Source organism: Leptopilina heterotoma, unplaced genomic scaffold, assembly GCF_015476425.1.
Source record: "Leptopilina heterotoma isolate Lh14 unplaced genomic scaffold, ASM1547642v1 Lhet_13, whole genome shotgun sequence".
NCBI lineage: Eukaryota > Metazoa > Arthropoda > Insecta > Hymenoptera > Figitidae > Leptopilina > Leptopilina heterotoma.
Window position 1 is genome coordinate 931,375 of NW_025110848.1, and position 25,230 is coordinate 956,604.

The 25,230-nt window shown below is 25.5% G+C and overlaps 1 protein-coding gene across 2 annotated transcripts in view; it reads right to left on the reverse strand.

Moving 5' to 3' along the window:
* Window positions 1–25,230, reverse strand: part of LOC122512891 (cubilin-like) — a 150,212-nt gene that overhangs the window by 65,662 nt on the left and 59,320 nt on the right. For both annotated transcript variants that reach the window (XM_043629024.1, XM_043629025.1), the window contains one exon: window positions 6,465–6,679. In XM_043629024.1, the coding sequence (XP_043484959.1) occupies window positions 6,465–6,679 (215 nt within the window). The remainder of the gene's footprint in view (window positions 1–6,464; window positions 6,680–25,230) is intronic.

Sequence of the window (25,230 nt, forward strand, 5' to 3'; positions counted from 1 at the left end):
AAAAAAATACAGTTTCCTCCTAATTATGGATAAGTGCTGTAGCAGACGCACGGGACTCGTGAGAGACGAAACCAGTATAAAGAAGCGAGTTTCATATTTACACAAACCAAAGCTAACATGATGAATGAAAATGCTCTTTCGCATTTGCCAAGCTGAAACAAAATTTTACAATTGCGCTCTTTAATGCAGGTCGCAGAGATGGCTAAAATTAAAAATACGATTCATTTTGTTTTTTTATATGAAAATTACGTAGAATATATTGAATCTCAAAAAAAAATTTTGTCTCTAGAGTTTTAAAATAATATATCTATATTTAACTTGACAAGTTGCAGAGTATTCATCAAATGTAAAATTTACATTTAACCTAATTTTTCTTCAGCAAAATTTATTTTTCCAAATTTTGCATTTCTTATTCCCTAACTCTCAAACTTTGTTTTCTATCTTTTGATTGTGAGAAAAAATTCCACAGACATCTATCGGACGGTCACAGAACATATTGGCGCGAAATTCAAATCGCGCCCAGAAAGAAACAAGAAAATGAATAACTGAATAGAAATAATTTTTTATTTTCTTAATAATATTTATATTTTATTTATTTTTATTTTATTAATATATTTTTATTTATTTTTATTTTTTTTAATACATGTTTATTAATTTTTATTTTTACCAATAATTTTTTTTATATATATTTTTTCTCATAAGAACTTGAAATTTAAGTGTGAGAATAATTTATATTTATAATGTATATTATAAATTTAACTAAAGTGCAAGTTCTTATAGCTTTTAGTGTATAGTGGATTCCAAGTGGGGATTTGATAGTAGTTTGTACTTGTAATATAATTCAGAGAATTTCAAAGGGGCATTAGAAATAGCCAGGTAGGAAACTATAGCATTAGCAGGTCCATGGAATTCCTTCCATTACTGACTTTATAGCAATTGTGGTAAAACGCGAAGTAAAATGGGAAGATAATGAAGACAAAAGATAATGGAAATATCGAGAGTGTATAACGAAATATGAAAGTAATATATAAACGTGGGTAGAAAAAGGAAGGGGAAATAATATATATATAAAGGGGATGAGAGAAAAATCAATGAAAAATAATACATAAAAAGGGAAGTGACAAATAAGAAGCGTAGTACTTTTGAAAGCGGGTGGGAATTACAAGTAAATTCCATTATCGAGCGATAGATTACTGCGCGGTAGTTTTATTATACGCATATATTGTTGCCATTTTTTTTTTATTCTTCTCCAACAATATTTCCTATTCTTTTTATTTTTTATTTCTTTAACGGCAATGCGAAAACTCACTTTGTCTATGACGATTTATTAACATATGAACCAGCAGTGTTTTACTGTCTAGTCTTGCACTTTTTTTTTGCAAGTGACATCAATTTTACGAAAAATGACCTATCTGAAGGTATACACATTCGACTTTTATGGCAAATTCCATAAACGATATTGAACATCAAGAGAAATTTATATTACGACATATTTTGGTTCACCACATTGTTCAAATTTTTTTTTTATTTATTGAAATTCACTTCATAAGGTGTACTAGGTAAATCTTAATATTATATTAATATTCATTTATGTTTATAAAAAATTTGTTATATATTATAATAATAATAGTATAATATACAAATATTTCTATAAATATAAATTTAGAAAAAAGTAGTTATTTATTAAAGAACTTTTAAAAATAACCAACATGTTGTACATAAATAAATATGCGATTCACGGTTTTAAAAGTGTTTAAAAATAAAAAGTGAAATTCAATATTTTATAACTAATATAAAAATCTGTAAAGCTTTTTTTAAAACCATTTATATTTTTGTGTCACTTTCGGGAAATTGAATCAATTTCATAAAATAAATCCAATACTCGAGAAGTCCGATAAAAATGTTTGTACGTCATTGCAGAAAAATAATCAAATAAAACCTGCATTACGAACCAGTATTTTAAATTCGTCAATTCCTTTAGTATATTAATAAAAATAACAATAATAATAAAAGTATTATTATTACTAATATTGATAGAGTGAAAAATATATAATGCGCTACCATAAAATGGCGCTAAAATTGCTGAAAAAGCTCTCAATATTTTGTAATTGAAAATTATCACAATTTAACTTTAACCGTATGTTATTTATTATTATTTATAGTTAATATTCTTTTCATTACTATTTTTATTTTTAATGAAGAATATTATCACATAAGGAAATTTCTATTCCATAAGTTTTATCTTTAAAAAATTAAACTAAAATTGTTTGGTTAGGGGACGCCACCATCAGATGGCGCTAACGTTGCTCCAGTAACGCGCAACATTTTTAATTCAAAAATTTGTTAGAATTTGAATTTTACCGAATGTTATTAATTTATTATTGTTTATAGTTAATATTTTATTATTATTGTTATACAGTATTATTGTTCAGTTTTTATTTAACAAATAATTTTTGTTAAATAGTTAAATACTAAAAAAATAACAATAATAATAAATAAAACGAACTCGATTTGAGAAAGTAAATTTTTTGTCGACAATATTATTGTTTTATGAAACTTATTTAAACGATGCAAAAAAATATTCCCGTTTGGTTAGGGGACGCTACCTCCAGATGGCGTCAGAGTTGCTCGACGAGCGCGCAACATTTTGAAATCGAAAATTTATTAACTTTATTAATATATATAAATTCTATGTCAAAAATTGTAAGATTATAATATTAGTATACAAATAAAAAATTCTATTAAGCATAGAAAATATGAATCGAAAAAGAAAATAAAATTTCAGTCAATAAATAAAAATAAAATTCTCTTCATTTTCAAATTCTATAAATATAAAATAAAATTATAAATTGTAAATATTTCAAGATGAGTGGGAAAAGTGTGGGGTGTTTTCGTATTAAAATATCAAATCTTTCTCGATATCGTTCACCATTTTTCGTCCTCAGGAGAACGAGATTAGGCGTCGTTTTCACCCGATGGCCTGTACGAAACGGGGGCACAGCGCCCCTATATCGTTGCAAGAGTTTTATGGTTGCAAGGAAATAGGTTCGTGAGGTCAGGGATTGAAACGAGAGCCAAGAAGGACACAATAGAGTGCACATTGCAAACGTGGCATACATATTTGCAAGTAATACTTTATATATATATATATATATATATATCGCAAAAATGTCAATTCGATTTTACGGAACTAAAAAAAAAATATAAACCGGTATTTATTTGAAATAACTTTTTTACTCCCTCACTTTTAATCGAACTATAAAAAACTTCTATTTTATAAAAAAAAATGAATTTTTCATTCTTGGAAAACTGCTTTTTGAAATTACTTCGCTTTTCACTCTTAAACAATAATTATTTTCCAAATGTAACACTTAAAGAATTTGTGAATATTTGCCAAAGAAAAATTCATCTATTTCCTGAATTTACAAAATCAAATTTTCTTTTTATTTAATCAAATTTCACAAAAGTAGAAATTTTATATTGGAAACTAAATTTCTCTAAATAGAATGAGTAAGAATGTTTCTAAAGAGAAATTTTTTTTTCCATCCAACATATAAAGTCCAATATCCATTTCCGAAAATCGCGAAATATCTTTGAGGGAAATAGGTTTTCGGTGTAGTGGCGTATACGAGATTCGATTATCAAACGTCGAATATAAAGTTCAAATAAAAGCAAAAAGTATGTCTCTCCAGACAAAGAATGAAAATCGTATATATATAGATAGATAGAATATGTGCCTTGTTTACCGGATGCCGATTCCTGAACTGAAGGATAAGAATCGTTGTTTATTGTCGAGAAAGAAAATAAAAGGCACCTTTAGTCTCACTATAAAAGATTTAGTTTAAATTTTCAAGAAGTTGGATTTCACACGCGGAAAATAAATATTTTTCCTTACAATTTGAAATTGATTTTTCTTGATACAGAGACGAAAAATTTATATATGTATTAAAAATAAAAAATTAATTTGACTAATAATAATATAATGATTAAAAAAATAAGATTACTTTCGTTTCATTCTTCAGATAAATAGAAATTTTTCTGGAATTTTATCCAGAAAAATCCAAATTAAAATTTTATGTTATGGTTAAGGGACGCTACCGTCAGGTGGCGTAAATTTTAATTAGAATTCAACGTCTTGGTTAGTAGACGCTACCGCCAGGTGGCGCAAAGTTTGTCAAAAAGCGCGTAAAATTTTAAAATTCAAAAAATTATGTTAAATTTACCATTTAAATAATAAATTATCATTTTGATTAAGAGACGGTACCGCCAGATGGCACTAAGTTTGCTTAAAAATCACTTATAATTTTAAAATCAATCTACTGAATTTAATAGAATTTTGTAGTAATTAATGTCGATGATTTAATGCCATCTATCACAATTTACCAAACAAGAGAAGATGAAATAACCTCCACAATATTAATAATAGATAATTAACGAAACGAAAATGCTAATTAACGAAAAAATAAGATAAAAAGGAAAATCAACGAGCAAGATAAATTCTAGTAAATGCTGTGAGATTATCGTGTGTGTATGTCCACAATGTAGATGAAACCAAAAAAGAAAAGAGCGGCACAGTGTTTTCTGCGAGAAAATAAACGAGGAAACTTTCAAAAATAAAAGACAAGTGGAAAGAATAAAAAAGAATTTCAATAGAATAAAGAAAAGGAAAAAATGAAAATGAGAAGAGAATAAAATTAGATAATAACTGCATGTAAAGAGAAAGAAATAATAGAAAAAAGGAATATTAATCATCATATAATTAATAATATACTGAGAAAAAGAATAAGATAAAAATAAATTTTTCTATTTAAAAATCTATTTATTTTAAAATTTATTTTATCAAAACTAAAAAATCAGCTTGTAACTAAACAAGAAAATTCAAAAAGTACAAAAATCAAAAGAGAAAGCAAAAAAGAATAATAAAGAAAAATAATTATGAAAGTGAGGGAAAAATAAATGGAACAGAGAAATACAGCAAAAACCCGCACCTTCCAAAAAAAAATAGGAAGCGAAAAAAAAAAGAAAAAAAAAGTACCCACTGAAACAAAAGAAGGAAATGAAAAATAAAGGGAATGGAAAAATACTGTGTTAAAAAAAGAGAAGAGGAAGTGTAAAATAAAAGATAAAGAAAAACAAAATAGTGACTAGAGAAAAAATGGAACAAGAAAATAATGTAGAAGTAAAAAAAAAATAAATAAGGTAGAGAGAGAAAGAGAGGCAATGGGCAGAACAGTGTGTTGCAATTATTAGTGGAACTGTATTCTCGCGTGGTTTTTAAATGGCTTCCTTTGTGGCGGGCAACGGTTTTGGAATTCGCGTGAAATTAATTCAATTTCCGTTGACTATGTTTCAGGCGAACAAACGATCCCACACCACTGGTCGTGCGGTCGTTTTCACTCCAGTGCATTATCTATCAGCGATACCGCACAGTGTCATATATCGCTTAACAAGCGAACGAACTCTTCATCCACCCACCCTTCTCCCCCTATCATTTTGTGACGCATTAGCGACTAATGGCTGAATTATGCACAAGACACACGTTTTATGGACATAGATTGCATTAATATCAAAAATTCAAATCACTCCCATTGTTCAATGACAATTTTTTTTTTGTTGCTTTTTTCATAATTTTAAATTATTCTCTCTTGAATATTCATTCTTATGATTAAATGACACCTCATGTCCTAATTATATTTAAAAGAAATTTTTTTTATTCGAAAAAAATGTTTAATAAACTTTATTTTAACGAATTAAATAAAAATTATACTTTGGTTAAGGGACGCTACCACTAGATGGCACTAACGTTGTACAAGTAATACACAAAATTTTTTCATTTTTAAGAAAACGAAATTATTATATTTAATTTTTAATAGTGTCAATTATAACATAAGAGGATTTCTATTCAATAATTTCATCGTTCGACAATATTATCATCGTTTTATGAAATTTATTTGAACGAATTCAGTAAAAATTGATGTTTAGTTAGGGGACGCCACCACCAGATGGCGTTAACGTTATGAAATCTAAAATTTTTTAATTCTTAAGAAAACGACATTATTATATCTAATTTTTAATAGTGTAAATTATCACATAAGGGAATTTCTATTTAAAATATTCATCGTTCCACAATATTATTATCGTTTTATGAAATTAATTTGAACGACTTAAATAAAAATTCTCCTTTAGTTAGGTGACGCCACCAGCAGATGGCGTCCAAGTTGTCCAAGTTGTGTGCAACATTTAGAAGTAGAAAATTTATTACTAAATTTTAATTTTACCGAGTACTTCCTACATTTATTTCACTTAATATTTTATTATTATTATTGTTAAATAGCAATTAATAATAACATTAAATATTGCAGTGAATTTTTTTGGAAAATAAGCGGAACCGTAACTCTATTTGAGAAAGTAAATTTGTGGACATAGATTTGTAAATAATAAAAATATAAAGCAAGCTAACTCACCTGTAGATAACCACCGGAGCAGGTTGTTGCGTTCTCAAGTACGCCGACTTTAAACTTTTTGAAACGAACTCGCAGAATCCAATCCCTGGGAGTGCCACGAAAAGCTCGAAAACGATACCAGCAAGTGAGTGGTTTTCCCCAAGTCTTTGATGTCACTGCAGGACTCGACACGTCTTCATAAATGTCCACCGTTTTGTTACAATGATCTCGCTCAGCTGGAAAAACAAACATCTACTTGTAAACCAGTGAAGACTGTTTGCAAGCAATTGAATTTTTTATAAAACAAATTGGAGGAAATTTTTTTTTCAAAAAACTTAATTTAATCAACATACGAAAGTTGTTTTTGATTTAGAGAATAATTACAAACACTTTAAGTACTAATTTAACAACCGATTAAAATAGAATAGTTTTTTTTGAGAGAGAGGGAAAGAAAAAAATTTTTCCTTTTTACAATGTTGATATAATTTTCAATGTAGGTAGAATGCAATATTTACTGAGTTGTAGAAATGCATTCTGCATTTCAGAGGAAGTCCCAGTGAGAGTTACCTGACTGCCTGTTATCACTGAAGCATATAATACTCTCCTTGTTTTCTCATCACAAGGTGGTAGAAATGTCTGAATGTTCAGTATAGTAACAGTCGGTATGACATGGTCTGACTCTACACAAATGGCGTTGGGGAAATAATCTGAGGCATAATTTATATTAATGCACTTTCAAATGGGATATTTGATGCTATTACCAGAAAGCTTATTCTCCAATTCCGCTCTCGAGCTTCTGAATATAAGTTTAAAAATTTTATTACACTCATTTTTTTCAACCCATCGTGATGGGTTTTACAAAAAAAAAATAAATAAACTACAATTTTTTTACAGAAAATTTTCCGCAATTCTCTTATTTTTTAGTATAAAGAAAATGTAATAATTATTACAGTAATAAAATTTTTATATTTAAACAAATTTAAAATAGAAAGTCGTTTTTAGTTAGGAGACGCCACCGCTTGGTGGCACTGATGTTGATCAAATTAAAATTTTAGATTTTCCATTCAAATAAAAATTTTGCGTTTTGGTTAAGGGACGCTACCACCAGATGGCGCTCAAGTGACTTAAAATGCGCGCTCATTTTGAAATCCATTAATATTCAAACCAATTTTGTAGAAATTTTAGTAGATATTTTTTTCAACCGTGCAGCTTCTTATCGTTTAATTTATTTATTGTACTTTAAAAAGGAGTGAGTAAAATATTTATATTATAAAAAATATAATAAATAAAACATTGATACTTTTTAATCAATATATCTTGTTTGGAAAAAATAAAAAGATAAATCTACCTTACAAAAAATTCCCAACTTTTATTTATGTATATATACAATTTTATTTCTATTTATCATCTTTTCATTTTCACATGCCATCTTTTCGCTATTATTTATTACTGTTTTTATCTTCATTTATCATTTATTTTTCTTTTTTTTTCTCTCCTTTCGTTATCGTTTTTCGTTTTTTGTCCCAGTTAAGTCGAAAACGCAAGCACACGTCGTTTATTTGAAGGGGGGAAAAAAAAGGAGAGGAGAGAAAAACCCAATTTTTTTTTCTATTTTTGTGTCTGTGTGTTTGTGTGAGTCAAAGGTCACGTCGAACGTGTTCGCGCATTGTGGAAAGGGGTTGGGTTTTTAGTGGAGCACGTTCTAGACGACGACGTTACGAGGAGAAGAGCTATTTCCTCTTGCCCGGCCTCGGATCTTATTACGGGGAAATGTAACGTCACGTGTCGAATTACACAGAGAGAAACTGTTACCATTGATCCCCGACCGCTGCTTCTACTGCCGCTATACACTGGTACTGTGCGTGCATAGCCGAAATTTATCTTTAATAGAGGTTGATAGTCTTATGGAGCATTTGAAGCGGATTATATTGTCCATGCGGTTGATCTTATTACATTAACGGTTACGTGGGAATTTCTAAAGCTCATTTCCTGTATCAACCAGTTCTCTCTCAGAGATACCACGATTTTCCACAATGTCCAGTCGTAGATAAAATCTTCAATTTCATTATGTAACTTTGTATCGTGTCAGGAGAAAACATCTTTCCTTTATTGTATTTTATCTTTACTTATATTTATATTATTTTCATTAATATTATTATTATTATCGTTGTTATTATTATTACTATCATTCTTATTATTATTGCTATCATTCTTATTGTTATTTTTAATTCAGTATCATTGTTAATTTAAAGTTTCTTTTCTGTATTAGTTCACTGACGCTACCGCAAGGCGGCGTTGACATAACGTACGCCTGGCGGTAGCGTCAGTGAACTAACACGGAAAATTTTATTCCATTTCTTCTATTAGATTTTAATTCAACATTTCTATTAAGTTTAGGCAACGTCAACGCCATCTAGCGGTAGCGTCCCCTAACTAAGACAGAATAATTTAATAATTTAAAAACATTAAGAATTCTAACAGATTTTATTTTAGATTTTTTATTTAACACTATTTTTGTTTAGACACATATTTTAGTGTCAATTTTAAGTAAATTGAAAATGTTAAACAAGAAATACATTGAATTGAAATTCTATGTTAAATAAAAATACGATTGTAGTGAACTTTCCTCTTTCATTCAACATAGTGTGTGTGTGTGTGTGTGTTTTTTTTAATAAAAAGAAAAACTTGTGGAATCGAAGAAAGTTTTTTTTTCGAATCATATATTGTGTATAAAACTTGTTTCGCGTCAAATCGAGAAGATAATTTCTAAGAGGTCGAAGTTTCAAGAAACTTCTTTGAATAGAGTTTTGTGAGATCGTGAAAAATATTCTCCACTCTTTAAGTTACATGCGAAGTGTCAGATGTAAAAAAAGAAAGACTACTCGATTTTTACACATGTAGTTTTGAACTTTTTGAAACTTATTTCGAATCTTTGAAAGAAAAATGATAAGTTGAAAAGTTTCATCATTACCATTGTGATTCTTTCAAATTACAATTTTAAGCTTAAGTTATTAAAGTTCCCACCATGTTTACTGCTTCCAATTTCGAAGCATTGAAACTTTCATGTTATTATAGACTTAATTAAAAATCTCTTCAGTTTAACTAACTTGAATAACATTTTGTGGCGTATTAGTTAAGAAAGTTTGAACTAATTTGGTTACTGGGGTGGTGGATTGTTTATGACAAAAATCCAATAACAATATTGACTATATTGGTGCAAATAATTTCAGTTATTGAAGTGGCTAATTTTTTTCGATAATTAATTAAATAATTATCGTTAATTATTTTTTCTTGGTTTATTATTTCGTGGTATATTATTTATTAATATTATATGTAGCGTATATTCATTTTTTAGACTTCAAACTCATTGAATTTAATTTCGCAAATTAATTAATTACCGGTAATTAATAATACTTGAGTTACAAATTTTTTTTTAATATCAAAAGAAAGAGAAAAATGATAAATTCTAAAAAAAATCCGTTAATTTTATTTATGACACGAATTTTCAAATTACCAGAAGGGAAAATGGATGTAATAGAATAAAAAAATGGAATTAAATAACGAAATAGAGAAATTTCCCTGATGAGAAGAAAAAGGAAGAAAATTGATATAAAACATTCCAATTAAAGTCGCGAGCCTCATTCGAGACGAGATTTATCCGTTGAAATTTCATCATTCACATTCTTTGAATCTTTCTCTCTTCCTCTCTAAGCATCGAGGGAACTTTCTGAGATCGAGTCACGTTCTATATCCATTGTGTAAGTAATTAAATTAACTCGCTGGAAGATGTAAAGTTAGATCGAAGCAAGTTACATTGGTCATATAAAATGAAGTCGTTCAGGAATTACTCCTTGTTCCCTGAAACTCCGACTGCGCAGTCTATTAATTAGCACCTGGGGATTATATAAACGAAGAGAGATCCCGCGTATTCTATGGGTTAAAAAAATTGTGAAAAAGAAAGAAAGAGACAAATCCTATTCTTTTCTTCAACACAGAATTGTTCAGCCAATGGCATTTTAAAGTCTTTTTGTCATTGGATTTCAAGTGGAAGGTTACTGAGTAATGATTTTCCTTTGCTGAATAATAATTAGAGAAATTAATTATATGAACGAATCTCTAGGGAATTTTTAAAATTTTTTACTTTTCCTTTCTTTTTAGAAATATAAATACTTGTTCCCTCCTTCTACTGGATTTTTTTCATTTCTTTCTAGAAGATACAGTAAAATTTCTGTAGGTAAATTTCTCTTTCACTAAATTTTAGTTAAATTTTCATGAAATCGAATTAATATTCAACATAATCTTCATAGTCTATCGATTTTATTCGTAACTCAACATTATATAAAGTCGATAAATTTGCATTTAGTAGAAATTGTCAATTGACAGAATTACTGTGTTAACCATAATTTTCAAAGCGATTGAAAATATTGAAATTTATTTCGTTTTCTATTGTTTCGGTTTATGGACAAAAAGAAAAAATTCCAAAATGATGAAACAATTATTTTTAAGTAAAATTATTTTCAAACATTTTTAGGTAAAATTTTTTTAAGGTATTTTTTTAACAAATATTTTTGAATAGCACAATTTTTTTGAGAAAAAATTCAAAACAAAAGATTACCAATATTTTTAAGTAACACAATTTTTTTAAAGAAACTATTTTTAAGCAAAACAATTGTTTTAACAAATATTTTTATGTAAATAATTTTTTTAAATTATGTAAAGATATTCACAAACTAAATTTCTCGTTATAATTGGTGAATTACAATTATTTATTCTCGATGACAAAAAAATGTTTAAAAGAAAAAAAATTTCGTATTCTGTAATAAACTTTCAAGAAAGGGAAAACTTCAAATGTTAAATACATTTCCCTTGCTTCTCTTGGCAAATTCGAAAATTTGACAGAAAGATGAAACTTAAACTTTGGTAAATGTTCTCAAGAATAGTTTCCTTTATTAAAATATATTCCCTTAAAATATTGAAGAAAAATTATACAAAAAATCCCGAGATTTGTACAATTACAAAATTTTTCCTTCTACTTAAATTTATAAATATTTGAATTAAAATTACTTGAAGATTTTTGCCAAAGAAACTGATTTTTCGTTAGAATAAATTGGTGTTAATTGCTCTAAATCTAAACTCATTTTAATTAGACGAAAAAAAAATTTGTAATTCAGTAAAATCTGAACTATAACCAATTTCTGTTAATTTTTACTATATTTCTGAAGTAAATTTTTGTTTATTTATTTGTTTTTAAACGTGACAAGTAAAAATTAGTAAAATTTGCTTCGAAAAATAGAAAAAGTTATTTTACATTTTTTTCCCTGTGTAAATTAATTATGAATTAAGTCGCTGCACTGAAAAAATTACATTCTAAATTTAAGAAAATTCTACTTAAAAATAAGCTTGGCGCCTATTTAAGTAGAATTTTCTTAAATTTAGAATGTAATTTTTTTCAGTATATGGGAAGTTATTTAGTTTATAAAACTATTTTATTTAATAAATTAATTTATGACGAAAAAAAACTTAAAAGCACATACACAAATATAATTTAGAAAAGAGTAAGAAATAAAAAATAGTAAGAAATATAGAATGAAATAAATAGAATGAAAACGTAAGAAACAAGTATAAAAAATGAAGAAAAAGTTGAAAAAGTAAGAAATAAAATGTAAAATAAGGAAAAATATGGAAAAATACAGAAAAGCAGGAAAATACATGAAAAAAAGAAATCTCACAGCAAAAATGAGAGTAACAAAATAAATTTTTCAACGAGACAGGATATATTATATTAACAACTAACCTGAGGGTTCAGTTTTATCAGGAAGTTCGAAGTGAGAAATAACATCTTGCTTTATGATCAAGTCATATACAGTCGTTAAATATAACTCAACAACTACCCTTCCGGCTATATACAAGTTATCCTCAAGGGGAGACTCAAGTCGACAAAAGACTTTCAGTGTGTGTATATATACATTCTATAACAATCATTATATCCTCCACCGCACTATTATTGGTCCATCATAAATGCCATCAAGTGACAAGTTGGTGTTCTTTGTTAAAATAATATTTTTTATTATTTTTCCTTTTTTCCTTCATCTTTGCTTTGCCTTTTTTTTCGATCATAATGAATCTGCTGAATTATAACCTTGCCTCTATTCTTTTTAGAGCGAAGAATATTGCTCGAATCTTGTTGAGGCATCATGACTTTATCATGCTTTTTTATGTTCCCCACTGAACCTGAGGCGAACGTCTTATATTGGCTCCTCAAGCAAAGAAAAGGAGCTTGGTGTCAAAATAGTATATATATATATAGGAGCAATAAGAGGTCAAGAAAAGGAGCTTTCAGTATAATCTTCCTATAAAAATCCTCTTCCTATAAAATTTTGTTGTCCCTCCAGCTGAGGATTTTATTTTTTGTTTATTTTTTCAGGAGAACAAAATTTTTCGAAGTGAAAAGATAATTTTGAAAGACACCTTTGAGGAAAAATTAAACCGCATTTAGAAAGTTAATGCAGTGGAAAAAAATTTTGAACTTTAAAAGAAGAATTTTATTTTTTTTTTTAAATAATTGAATTTCTGCAATTATTTGTAATTTCTCTAAAATTGAATTTTTTTAAATATTTTCAACAATAATTTAAATTAGAAAATTCTATTATTTTAAAAATTGCTAATTTTATTAAAAAATTTAGTAAAAAGTTAGCCGCACTCTTTAGCGCGCAAATTGTTGCTAGTATCCTATATATAAAATAATGAATCAAAAAAAGGGAAAATAACAAAATTGTGTTTCCTAAAAAATCAAATAAGTACGACAGTAATTTCAAAGATGAATCCTGACAAAAGAGACCATTAATTACTCATCCAATCAATTTTCAAATAAACGAAAAGAGAACTAAAAGAAGAAAAAACACCAATTAGTAAAAAGTTCCGCTTCAATTAATCGAGATGCACTGTGTGAAATTCGAACGAAGCCAAAAAATTTTCTTCAAGAGAGAAAATATATAAAAGCAAAAAAAAAAAAAATTGGAATTCCAAAGCAAGCAAAAAGAAAAAAAGAGAATGTTCGATATTTGCGGACAAGTATTTTCCCATCATTATTTGTTTCCAGATTTTGTGGATGTTCGATAAAATTTGAAACGTAAAATGATTACCAACTGCAGTCATATAGAACCATTTTAGGTCCACGCAGGCATGTCCGTGCAAATAATTCGAAATCCATAACAGCCCGAGGGATGAAAATAAACTAGTGTTTCGCCCCTAAAGGGTGTAAAGGGCCATCGAGGTTTACTCAAAATGCTTGGAATATAGTTTGCTATGGGAGGCATATATATATCTGTGTGTATCTGTTGTTTTGTGTACCCATTGTTCCTGTACATCCCGACGTCTCTCTCTCTCTCTTTTCTATATATATACAGAAAATGTACATGTTCTCTCTTTCTGTATATTCTCTCTTTCTCTTTACTCAACGAGCCACGCAATGACGCGAATACACTCGCACAAAAGCCACTATGAATGTAAATGTATATATATCTATGGGGAGAGGAGAATCTAGAACGGAAAGATGTTGCAAATGGAGTGGTTCTACAAATATAAGTAAAGCCCTTATTTACCAAGTTTCCAGTTATGAAAGAAACTCACATCTTCTGTGGGGAGAATTTTTCCGCGTTTACGAGAATTTAATCCACGAATTTGACTTTATAAGATCCCCCTTATTTTTCTTAAAGGGAATTTTAAATTATTCTCTTATAATACAAAAAAATTACTCTAATACCGATTATTTAATAAACTATTGAATAAACTCAGTAGGGTGCTCTCTAAATTTGAATTAATAATTTTTATTACTCACTGACTTTTTACTCTTTTGAATTAGTAAATTTTACTGATAAATAAAACTACAAGTCAATTTTCATTTACTTTACAATATTTTCCTCTTTTGAAATTTAATGAAAACTCTTCAATTTTTAAAAAATATAATTTTTTTAATAGTTTCTTTTAAATTTAATTATTTGAACAACTCTTTCTATAGAAATCGCCAAGATATTAATAACAACAAAATTTTCAAATGTTTTAATAATTTTTAAAAATTATTTTCCGAATCTCAAATGCAGTTATTTATAAAAAAAATTTAATTGCATTTTTTTAAGAAACACATTTTTTTTCCGAATAATAACATAAAAATATTTAAAACTTCAATACGTTTTGTTAAACAAAAATGTTAAAACTTATTCTAATTTATTTTTCATAAGGAATTGAAATTTTAATTAATTTTAATAAAAAACTTTTTGAAATTTAATTATTCATAAAAATTCCTTTCCTTAAATTTTCAAAAAATTTAATTTAAAATTTATTTTAAATTTAATTTTAATGATGGAAAAATTAAATTTACTGGTCCCAAACTATTGCTAGAACAATTTCAATAAATATCTGAGTCATAAAAAATTATTTAATTAAAAATTTACCAAAAGTAACCACAGCCGATAATAGGCAGAAGATGAAAAATTATATTTTGAGCCAACTTTATCTTCTGTTTACTAACAATTTTTAGTTACAAAATTTTTTACTGGTTCTAAACTATTGCTAGAACAATTCCAATAATTATCTGAGTCATAAAAAATTATTTAAATAAAAATTTACTAAAAGTAACCACAGCCGATAATCAGCAGAAGATGAAAAATTATATTTTGAGCCAACTTTATCTTCTGTTTACTAACAATTTTTAGTTACAAAATTTTTTACTGGTTCTAAACTATTGCTAGAACAATTCCAATAATTATCTGAGTCATAAAAAATTATTTAAATAAAAATTTACTAAAAGTAACCACAGCCGATAATCAGCAGAAGATGAAAAATTATATTTTGAGCCAACTTTATCTTCTGTTTACTAACAATTTTTAGTTACAAAATTTTTTACTGGTTCTAAACTATTGCTAGAACAATTCCAATAATTATCTGAGTCATAAAAAATTATTTAAATAAAAATTTACTAAAAGTAACCACAGCCGATAATCAGCAGAAGATGAAAAATTATATTTTGAGCCAACTTTATCTTCTGTTTACTAACAATTTTTAGTTACAAAATTTTTTACTGGTTCTAAACTATTGCTAGAACAATTCCAATAATTATCTGAGTCATAAAAAATTATTTAAATAAAAATTTACTAAAAGTAACCACAGCCGATAATCAACAGAAGATGACAAATTATTTTTTGAGACAACTTTATCCTGTTTACTACCAATTTTTAGTCACAAAATTTTTTACTGGTCCTAAACTATTGCTAGAATAATTCCAATAATTATCTGAGTCATCAAAAATTATTTAATTAAAAATTTACCATTCCTTAGTATTATCGGCAAAAATTTCAAATATTTTTTTTTATTAATTTTATGTTTTACTGCTTTTTTTACTTTTATTGATGGAGAAAATAGGTAGAAATAAAAGTTGTCTGTCGAAAACAGACATTCACTACTAATTGAAATATTCACAAGAATTATAAAAAAATTTTTGTCTATAAGAGATTTTTACAACTGTCGAAAAAAAAAATACAATAATTCAAAGCCTTGTCCAATCAAAACTGAATTAGAAGAATCTGTCAAGGCTGACTAAAACTTGACCTTTACTACTGATAAACACACTATAAATTGAGAGAATTATGCAAGAAGTTAAAAACATATATTCACAATCTTTAACTACTATTGTGGGTAGAATGAAAAGAATCTGACAAGTCTGACTAAAAATTGACCTTCACTACTGATAAATAGTTAAATACATTATAATAATCGTAAGTTCCTTTCCGTTAGCAAATTATCTGCATTCATTTGTTTGTATAAAAAAATTAAATTTTGTGGGTTAAGTATTGGCATTTTTTATTTTTTAATGTCAAACTTTTTAATGTGGAAAATACTTTACTTATTAAATTGTCTCAAATCATTGGTAAAAAATCTAAAATTATCAAAAATTCGAAAAAATTCAAAAATCCGTTTTTCTTAAAATTCAACATTTTTTCCTCTCTTTTATGGGATTTAGCTTCATTATTTTTGTGCTTTTGGAAAATACTTTACTTATTTAATAGTCTCGACTCTTTGGTAGAAAATCTAAAATTATCGAAAATTCGAAAAAATTCAAAAATCTAAATTTCTTAAAATTCAATATTTTTCTTCTCTTTTATAGGATTAAGCTTCATTATTTTTGTGTTTTTGGAAAATACTTTACTTATTTAATAGTATCGACTCTTTAGTAAAAAATCTAAAATTATCAAAAATTCGAAAAAATTCAAAAATCCAAATTTCTTAAAATTCAACATTTTTTCTTCTCTTTTATGGGATTCAGCTTCATTATTTTTGTGCTTTTGGAAAATACTTTACTTATTTAATAGTCTCGACTCCTTGGTAAAAAATCTAAAATTATCAAAAATTCAAAAAAATTCAAAAATCCGAATTTCTTAAAATTCCACATTTTTTCTTCTCTTTTATGGGTTTTAGCTTCATTATTTTTGTGCTTTTGGAAAATACTTTACTTATTTAATAGTCTCGACTCTTTGGTAAAAAATCTAAAATTATCAAAAATTCGAAAAAATTCAAAAATCCGAATTTCTTAAAATTCAACATTTTTTCTTCTCTTTTATAGGATTAAGCTTTATTATTTTTGTGCTTTTGGAAAATACTTTACTTATTTAATAGTCTCGACTCTTTGGTAAAAAATCTAAAATTATCAAAAATTCGAAAAATTTCAAAAATCAAAATTTCTTAAAATTCAACATTTTTTCTTCTCTTTTATGGGATTTAGCTTCATTATTTTTGTGCTTTTGGAAAATACTTTACTTATTAAATTGTCTCGACTCTTTGGTAGAAAATCTAAAATTATCGAAAATTCAAAAAAATTCGAATTTCTTAAAATTCAACATTTTTTCTTCTCTTTTATGGGATTCAGCTTCATTATTTTTGTGCTTTTGGAAAATACTTTACTTATTTAATAGTCTCGACTCTTTGGTAGAAAATCTAAAATTATCGAAAATTCAAAAAAATTCAAAAATCCGAATTTCTTAAAATTCAACATTTTTTCTTCTCTTTTATGGGATTCAGCTTCATTATTTTTGTGCTTTTGGAAAATACTTTACTTATTTAATAGTCTCGACTCTTTGGTAAAAAATCTAAAATTATCGAAAATTATCAAAAATTCAAAAATCCGAATTTCTTAAAATTCAATATTTTTCTTCTCTTTTATAGGATTAAGCTTTATTATTTTTGTGCTTTTGGAAAATACTTTACTTATTTAATAGTCTCGACTCTTTGGTAAAAAATCTAAAATTATCAAAAATTCGAAAAATTTCAAAAATCAAAATTTCTTAAAATTCAACATTTTTTCTTCTCTTTTATGGGATTTAGCTTCATTATTTTTGTGCTTTTGGAAAATACTTTACTTATTAAATTGTCTCGACTCTTTGGTAGAAAATCTAAAATTATCGAAAATTCAAAAAAATTCAAAAATCCGAATTTCTTAAAATTCAACATTTTTTCTTCTCTTTTATGGGATTCAGCTTCATTATTTTTGTGCTTTTGGAAAATACTTTACTTATTTAATAGTCTCGACTCTTTGGTAAAAAATCTAAAATTATCGAAAATTATCAAAAATTCAAAAATCCGAATTTCTTAAAATTCAATATTTTTCTTCTCTTTTATAGCATTAAGCTTTATTTATAAGATTATAAGAAACGTGAACGTCCAGGCTGTGTTGGCATGGTGCATTGGTAGGCGTTAGTCCCGCGAAAGGCAGCTATTAACTGGGGTTCGAGTCCTCACAGATGCACAGTGCAGTCGTTCACGCAGCTTATTTTTTCAGATCAAAAATTAAATTCAAAAATATAATTATTTACCGACAACCATATCGGAATAATTATCTTAAGAATAACACCTGACTCTAAACCAAAGAGTTCAATTGACGTCTAATAGATGTCACTAATTGCTGATATAGTCGAAATCTTCCTTAATTAAGCTTTATTATTTTTGTGCTTTTGGAAAATACTTTACTTATTTTATAGTCGCGACTCTTTGGTAAAAAATCTAAAATTATCAAAAATTCGAAAAAATTCAAAAATCCAAATTTCTTAAAATTCAATATTTTTCTTCTCTTTTATAGGATTAAGCTTCATTATTTTTGTGCTTTTGGAAAATACTTTACTTATTTAATAGTCTCGACTCTTTGGTAAAAAATCTAAAATTATCAAAAATTCAAAAAAATTCAAAAATCCAAATTTCTTAAAATTCAATATTTTTCTTCTCTTTTATAGGATTAAGATTCATTATTTTTGTGCTTTTGGAAAATACTTTACTTATTGAATAGTCTCGACTCTTTGGTAAAAAATCTAAAATTATTAAAAATTATCAAAAATCCGAAAAATCGAATTGCTTAAAATTCAACATTTTTTTTTGTCTTTTATGCCATTTAGCTTTATTATTATTTGAATTTTTATTCAAGAGAAAAAATGGAAAACTGAAAAAATTTAGAAACTTTTAAAAATTTCAGGCCTTTTCCATGATTTGCCTGATTTCCAGAAGCGTTTTAAAAATTCCATACCATTTTCATGATTTTCCAGATTCTGTAGGAACCCTGCTTTTGTCTGACTTTCTTCTAAATTATCGAATTCAGTGATTTCTGTGGTGAATTTGGTTAAGTTGTAAAATGATTAATTTCTATTTGAATTCGTTTTTTTTTTTAATGTAGAAAATCTGATGTTAATTTATTTCTTTTTTCGTTATGCACGTCAAAAAATATTTAGCTGGATGAACTACAGATTTCACTTTAGTAGCGAAATTTTTCAGTGCTTCAATTAATACTTTCGTTATTCTAGAGAAACTTATCGCTATTTCAAGTAAAACTTTTTTCATTGTGTAATAATTATTATTTCTTTGAAAAGTATTTAATTTAAAATGTCTTTATAAAATAAGCAATGCAAAAGATGACCCAGATACTAATTGTAATTGTTCTAGCCATAGTTTAAGTCTAGTAATGTAAATTCTATTTATATTGAGACCATTGAGTGAAATTATTTAAATTTTAGTTAGTTAAATCTCCTTGTTAGGTTATAATAATTATTTCTTTAAAATTTTTTAAATTGTTTAAAATAAGCAGCCCTATACAACATTCCCGCGCGCTTGCGCGCGGATAATTTGGCTAGTACACTAAAAATTAAAAGAATTATTCTGAAAATTAAAAACTCGTTTCTACTAAATACTTTTATTGTTTAACTGCTATTGTGAATAGAATTAGAAGAATCTGACATGTCTGACTAAAAATTGACCTGTACTACTGATAAACAGAAAAAGTTGAAGAATTCGGAACAAATAAAGCCTTTTTTCACTATACCGATGTGCATCAAATTTTCAATTCTAAAAAATAACAAATTTCTATTTACGAAAATTAATCTTCTATTTCTGTAATGTCAACATAATTATCAAAATTTTTTTCTTGAAGGACATAATACACAATTTATTGAAATGTAAATTTTCCGCACTAAATACCATATAATATCAAAAGGGATATCAGTTTCAAGACTTGCAACCTATTGATTAATTTTCAAATGCCACAAGCTTTCGAAACGGTTCTGTAACTTTGAATACAACTTGTCTAAAACTAGAAGCCTGACAAACTACATTTAATATGCGTTTAATTTATAGTTATTCTTTAGTTTTCAAAAATATTCAAAACTTTCAACCAAAAGTGAAATGTATTTCTAAATATGTATATAAATACCTTGAAAGAACATTTCACCAAAAAAAATAAAGAAACAAAGTCTGTAAACGATTACATCTTAAAACAAAAATGCCTGAAAAGTAGCATAATTTTTAAGCTTAAAACTAGATTAAGTCAAATTTACGACTTAAAATTATACAATCGAAATAAATTTCTATTTTTGAATACATAAACCAAAAAGAAAATATTTTTTAAATTCCCTCAAAAATCAAAAAAGAAAAACGTAAAGAGACTGGTTTTAATTTTCGTGACTGTTTCCATTATTTTTGTTTTCCTTTTTATCTTAGTCAACAAGGTTTCATGATAAACAGTGTGTACGTGTTTGCATTATACATAATTCAACATTACTCTCAGAACGTTTCTAAACACTTTTTTTCTATATAGAAGTAAAGTGCCGTATCCTGAATGCTAATTTAACCTATTTGAATCCCTCGCCTTCGTTCTGGGATGATGGTCATTTCTTTTTTCCCCTCCCGTGTGTTACATCATGCCCACTACTCTACTCTTTTGTGTCGAATAATAATTTAATAAGTGCCTGCTCGCGTATACATTGAAAATAATCGAAATTTATTTGCATAAATTTTTTTATAAATTTATGAGAATAATCATTTAATTATTATTTGCGAGTATTTTCAATTTTACTAAATTTTAATTATATTCATTAACAATATAAATTTAGTACTTATATTTATTTATTTTCATTTATATATAATTGTTTAAATTTATTTATATTCATTTTTATTTATTACTCATTTATATTGTATAGTATTTATTTTATATTTTAAAATATCTTTATTAATTTAATTGAATAAAATATAATAGAACTTTATAAATTATATTATGTACATTCAAACCTGTTGGATTGCAATTTTATTTATAAATTTTTTTTGTTTTTTTATTATTATAAATAGGTACTTATTATTTTTTAGAAAAGAATTTTTTTTACATAATTATTTTCATCTTTATCAAAAATGTTAAAATTTTTTTTCTGCTTTTTCATTAAATTAAAAATATAAAACAAATACATTTTATAATGAATTGTATTGTTATTCTATTGTATCAATAAAGCAATTCATTATAAAATGTATTTATTTTATATTTTCCATTTAATAAAAAAACAGAATAAAAAATTTTAACATTTTTGATAAAGATGAAAATAATTATGTAAGAAAAATTCTTTTCTAAAAAAATAAGAAATACCTATATAATAATAAAAATAACAAAAAAAAAATTTTTTTAATTTTATTTAAAAAAAAATATTTGAAATATATTTGAAAATAATTATATTCTTTCAATTCTTTTGACGAATTTTAAATAAATAAATAAATATATTTAAAAATTGCATTGAAAGTAATTTAATTTTCATATAGAATTTTTAAAAATATTTTGAAAATAATTGAATTATTTTTAGAGACTTTAAAATTTTTTGTTGAAAGTGAATTTTATGTACAATTTTTGAAAATTAATAAATTCTTACCTGCTATTTTATTTAAATTGGATTAAAAATAATTTAATTTTTTGCAAATATTTAAAAATATTTGATTTCTTCCGAGGAATTCAATTAAAATTGTTTTGAAAATAATTGATTTCCTGCAAAGAATTTTATCCTATTTATGAAAATAATTGAATTGTTGCGAAGAGTTTTACTATTTTTTATAAAAAGTAATTGAATGGCTTCGAAGGAATTTATTAAAATTTTAGAAAATAATTGAATTTATTCGTAATGTATTAAAAATTTTTTTATTATAACTAAATTATTCCAAGGAATTTAATTAATATTGTTTTGAAAATAATTGAATTTATGCAAAGATTTTACTATTTATAAAAATAATTGAATTTGTTCAAAGGATTTATTAAATTTTTAGAAAATAATGGAATTCTTTTAAAAAAATTTATAAGTGAATTAAGAAAAAAATTATATTCCTTCGCGAAATTTTATTGAAAATAATTGAATTTTTGCAAAGATTAGAAGGATTTATTAAAATTTTTGAAAATAATGGAATTTTTTTGTGAAGTTTTATTAAAATTTTGTTTAAAAATAATTGAATTTTTTCAAACAATTGTATTTTTTTATAAAAATAATTGAATTCTTGCGAAGAATTTTATTAAAATTTTTGGAAATATATAAACAATAATTAATTTTTTACTTAATAAGTGAATTTTTTAATTTTTGATTATGAAAATATTTAAAAATTTATATTTGAAAATAAAATTTTTTTTTAAGTTTCATAACAATAATAAAATAAACTAAAAACTTTTTATTTTTTTCCTTTTATGAAATTAAAGGAAAAAATATTTTATAATTCGTTTTTAGTAGAAAATAGATAGAAAAGGAAATAAGTAAGTAAACATTTATGTTTAAGTTGTTAAGTTTCGCTGATAGGAAAGATTTTGTGTGTGAGAATAAAATAAAATAAAATAAAGCCCTTATAAGCAGCTTGGAGACCAATTGAATTTCTGGCACTGAAGATTCAATCGTCAGAGTCAGGGAGAGAGGGAGAGTGAGAGAGATAGAAAAGGAGAGAAGTCGTGGAAAACTAAAAGTGACTGCCAAGAAAAGGACCGATGAAAAACCATGGAGTGAAAATAATCGGGCGCGTGCTCAGACGCAAATGAAATTTGTCTGGGACGTGATGGTTTGCATGACTCGATAACTTTAGTACTCGAATCACGCGCTGTCCTACGTCAATATGAAAATTTTATCGCATATATTTTTCAAAGCGATATACATATACAAACAGTATCGAATATTTTGTTAATTTCAACCGCAATCAATTCTCCTATAAAATGAAAAACTAATCAAAAAAACGAAATTTTAGTACAAGTATAGCAAATATTTCCAGAAAAAATTCTAACCTTTTTCCCTAACCCTAAAGAATATTCTGATTCATTCTAAAAATTATTAGATACTAAAAAAAAATGTTCTATTACATATTATTATTATTATTCTTTTTTTTTTTTTATTCTTTTTTTATTCTTTTTTTTATTATTATTATTATTATTATTATTATTATTATTATTATACTATTATTCTATTATTTACGAATTTCTTTCAGCGTAAAATTATTCGAAAACATAAATAGTTTTATTTAAAATAAAATATTTAATCATTACAATGATAAAATCATTATTTTATATTATAGGAATTTTCTTACTATAACTTCTTAAAAATTATTTTCATCATTTCAAATCAATTATTATTTTCTAGAATATAAAAATAAAATTCTTCTTTAAATCAATTATTATTTTTAATAATTTTTGAAGAAGTTTTGTGAAAAATTTCCAAATCCATTTGTTTACAACAATTTAATTTTACGAATTTCAATTAGTCGAAAATTCTTCAATTAAATATTTATTAGAAAATAAAAACTTCAAATAATTTACAAAAAATTCAAATAAACTTTTTTTAAAAAAATAAATTCTAAAGAATTATTGTTAGTTAAAAGTATATGAAAAAAATAAAAATTTAAAAGAATTTAATTTGAAACCTTTTCAAAATTCAATTATTGGAATGCAAAAATAAATAATTTATTAAATAATTGAATGTTTCATAAAATTTAATTCTCATAAAGAATTTTATCAAAATTTTTGAAAATAATTGAATTGTTTGAAAGAATTTTATTAAAATTGATGAATTGTTTCTAATTGCATTTTTCAAGGATTCATTTAAAATTGTATTCAAAATAATAATTTAAATCATGCAATAAGTTTTATTGTTTATGAAATTAATTGAATTCTAGAGAAAAATTTTATAAAAATCCTTTTAAATAATTAATTTTTTTCGAAAATTTTTGTGAAAATTGTTTTTTAAAAGAGAGATTTCAATTATTGAAATACAAAAATAAATAATTTTGTGGATTAATTGAATATTTCCTAAAACTAAATACTTATAAAGTACTATATTAAAAATTTTTTAAATAACTGAATTGTTATGAAGGATTTCATTAAAATTTTTGAAAAAAATAAATTCTTTCAAGAAATATAATTTAAAATGTATTAAAAATAATTATTAACTTCTAATAAACAAATTATATCCAAATTTTTAAAAATAATTGAATTCTTTCGAAGAGTTTTAATAAAATTTTTAAGAATAGTTACACTTTTCGAGAAATTCGATTTGAATTATATGAAAAATAATTGAAATTCTACGATGAGTTTTTATTATTTATAGAAATAATTGAATTATTGCAAAGAAATTTATTCAAAATTTGTAAATAATTGAATTGAGGTGGAATTTTAATTGTTTATGAAAATATTCAAATGTTTGCGTAGAATTTTATTAAACTTTTTTTAAATAATTGAATTCTTTTGGAAATACCTAAAGGTCATTGAAAATCATTGAATTGACGTAAATTTTTGAAAATAATTGAAATTTTGACAAGAATTTTATTAAATAATTTTTAAAAATAATTGAATTTTGGAGAAGAATTTTATTATTTATAATTAATCATAATTTTTAATTGAGTGATGTTGAGAATTCGACGTTTTGAACTTAGGAAGAGTTAAATTTTCGAGTTTTATGACAGAAATAAACAATATTTAATCGCAACAGTGAATTAATATTATTTTTGTAAATAAAAAAAGATTTTGGCTCATATATATTCGACAAACAAGAATGGAAAAAAAGGAAAGAAGGAAGGAGAAGATGAAGAAAGAAGGAATAAGATTATTTTTTTCCACAGAGCGTATCATGCTTGAAATGTTCTCTCTCACTTTATAATAATAAGAAGCGAAGAATAACGTTGAGTAAAATGTAATATTTATCTTCTGCAATTTCCGTCCGCTTATGGCGCCTGGCGTAGATTTAAGACAACATTTTCCGAGAAGGGGGCCGAGAGTTAAATTGCGGAAGAATTTTGTTTGTGCCGTCCGCAGGCCCTCGCCATGGCTCAGGATGTGTAAAATGCTTTGGTAAACGAGATTACGTAAATTAGGAGAATCGAGGGCAGAGTTAGGGTGGAAACAGGGAAGAGAGAGAGAGAGAGAGAGTTGGACAATTGTGTATGTACAAACTTGTAATCCGTTGCCTCATAAATTAGGCCCTACTAT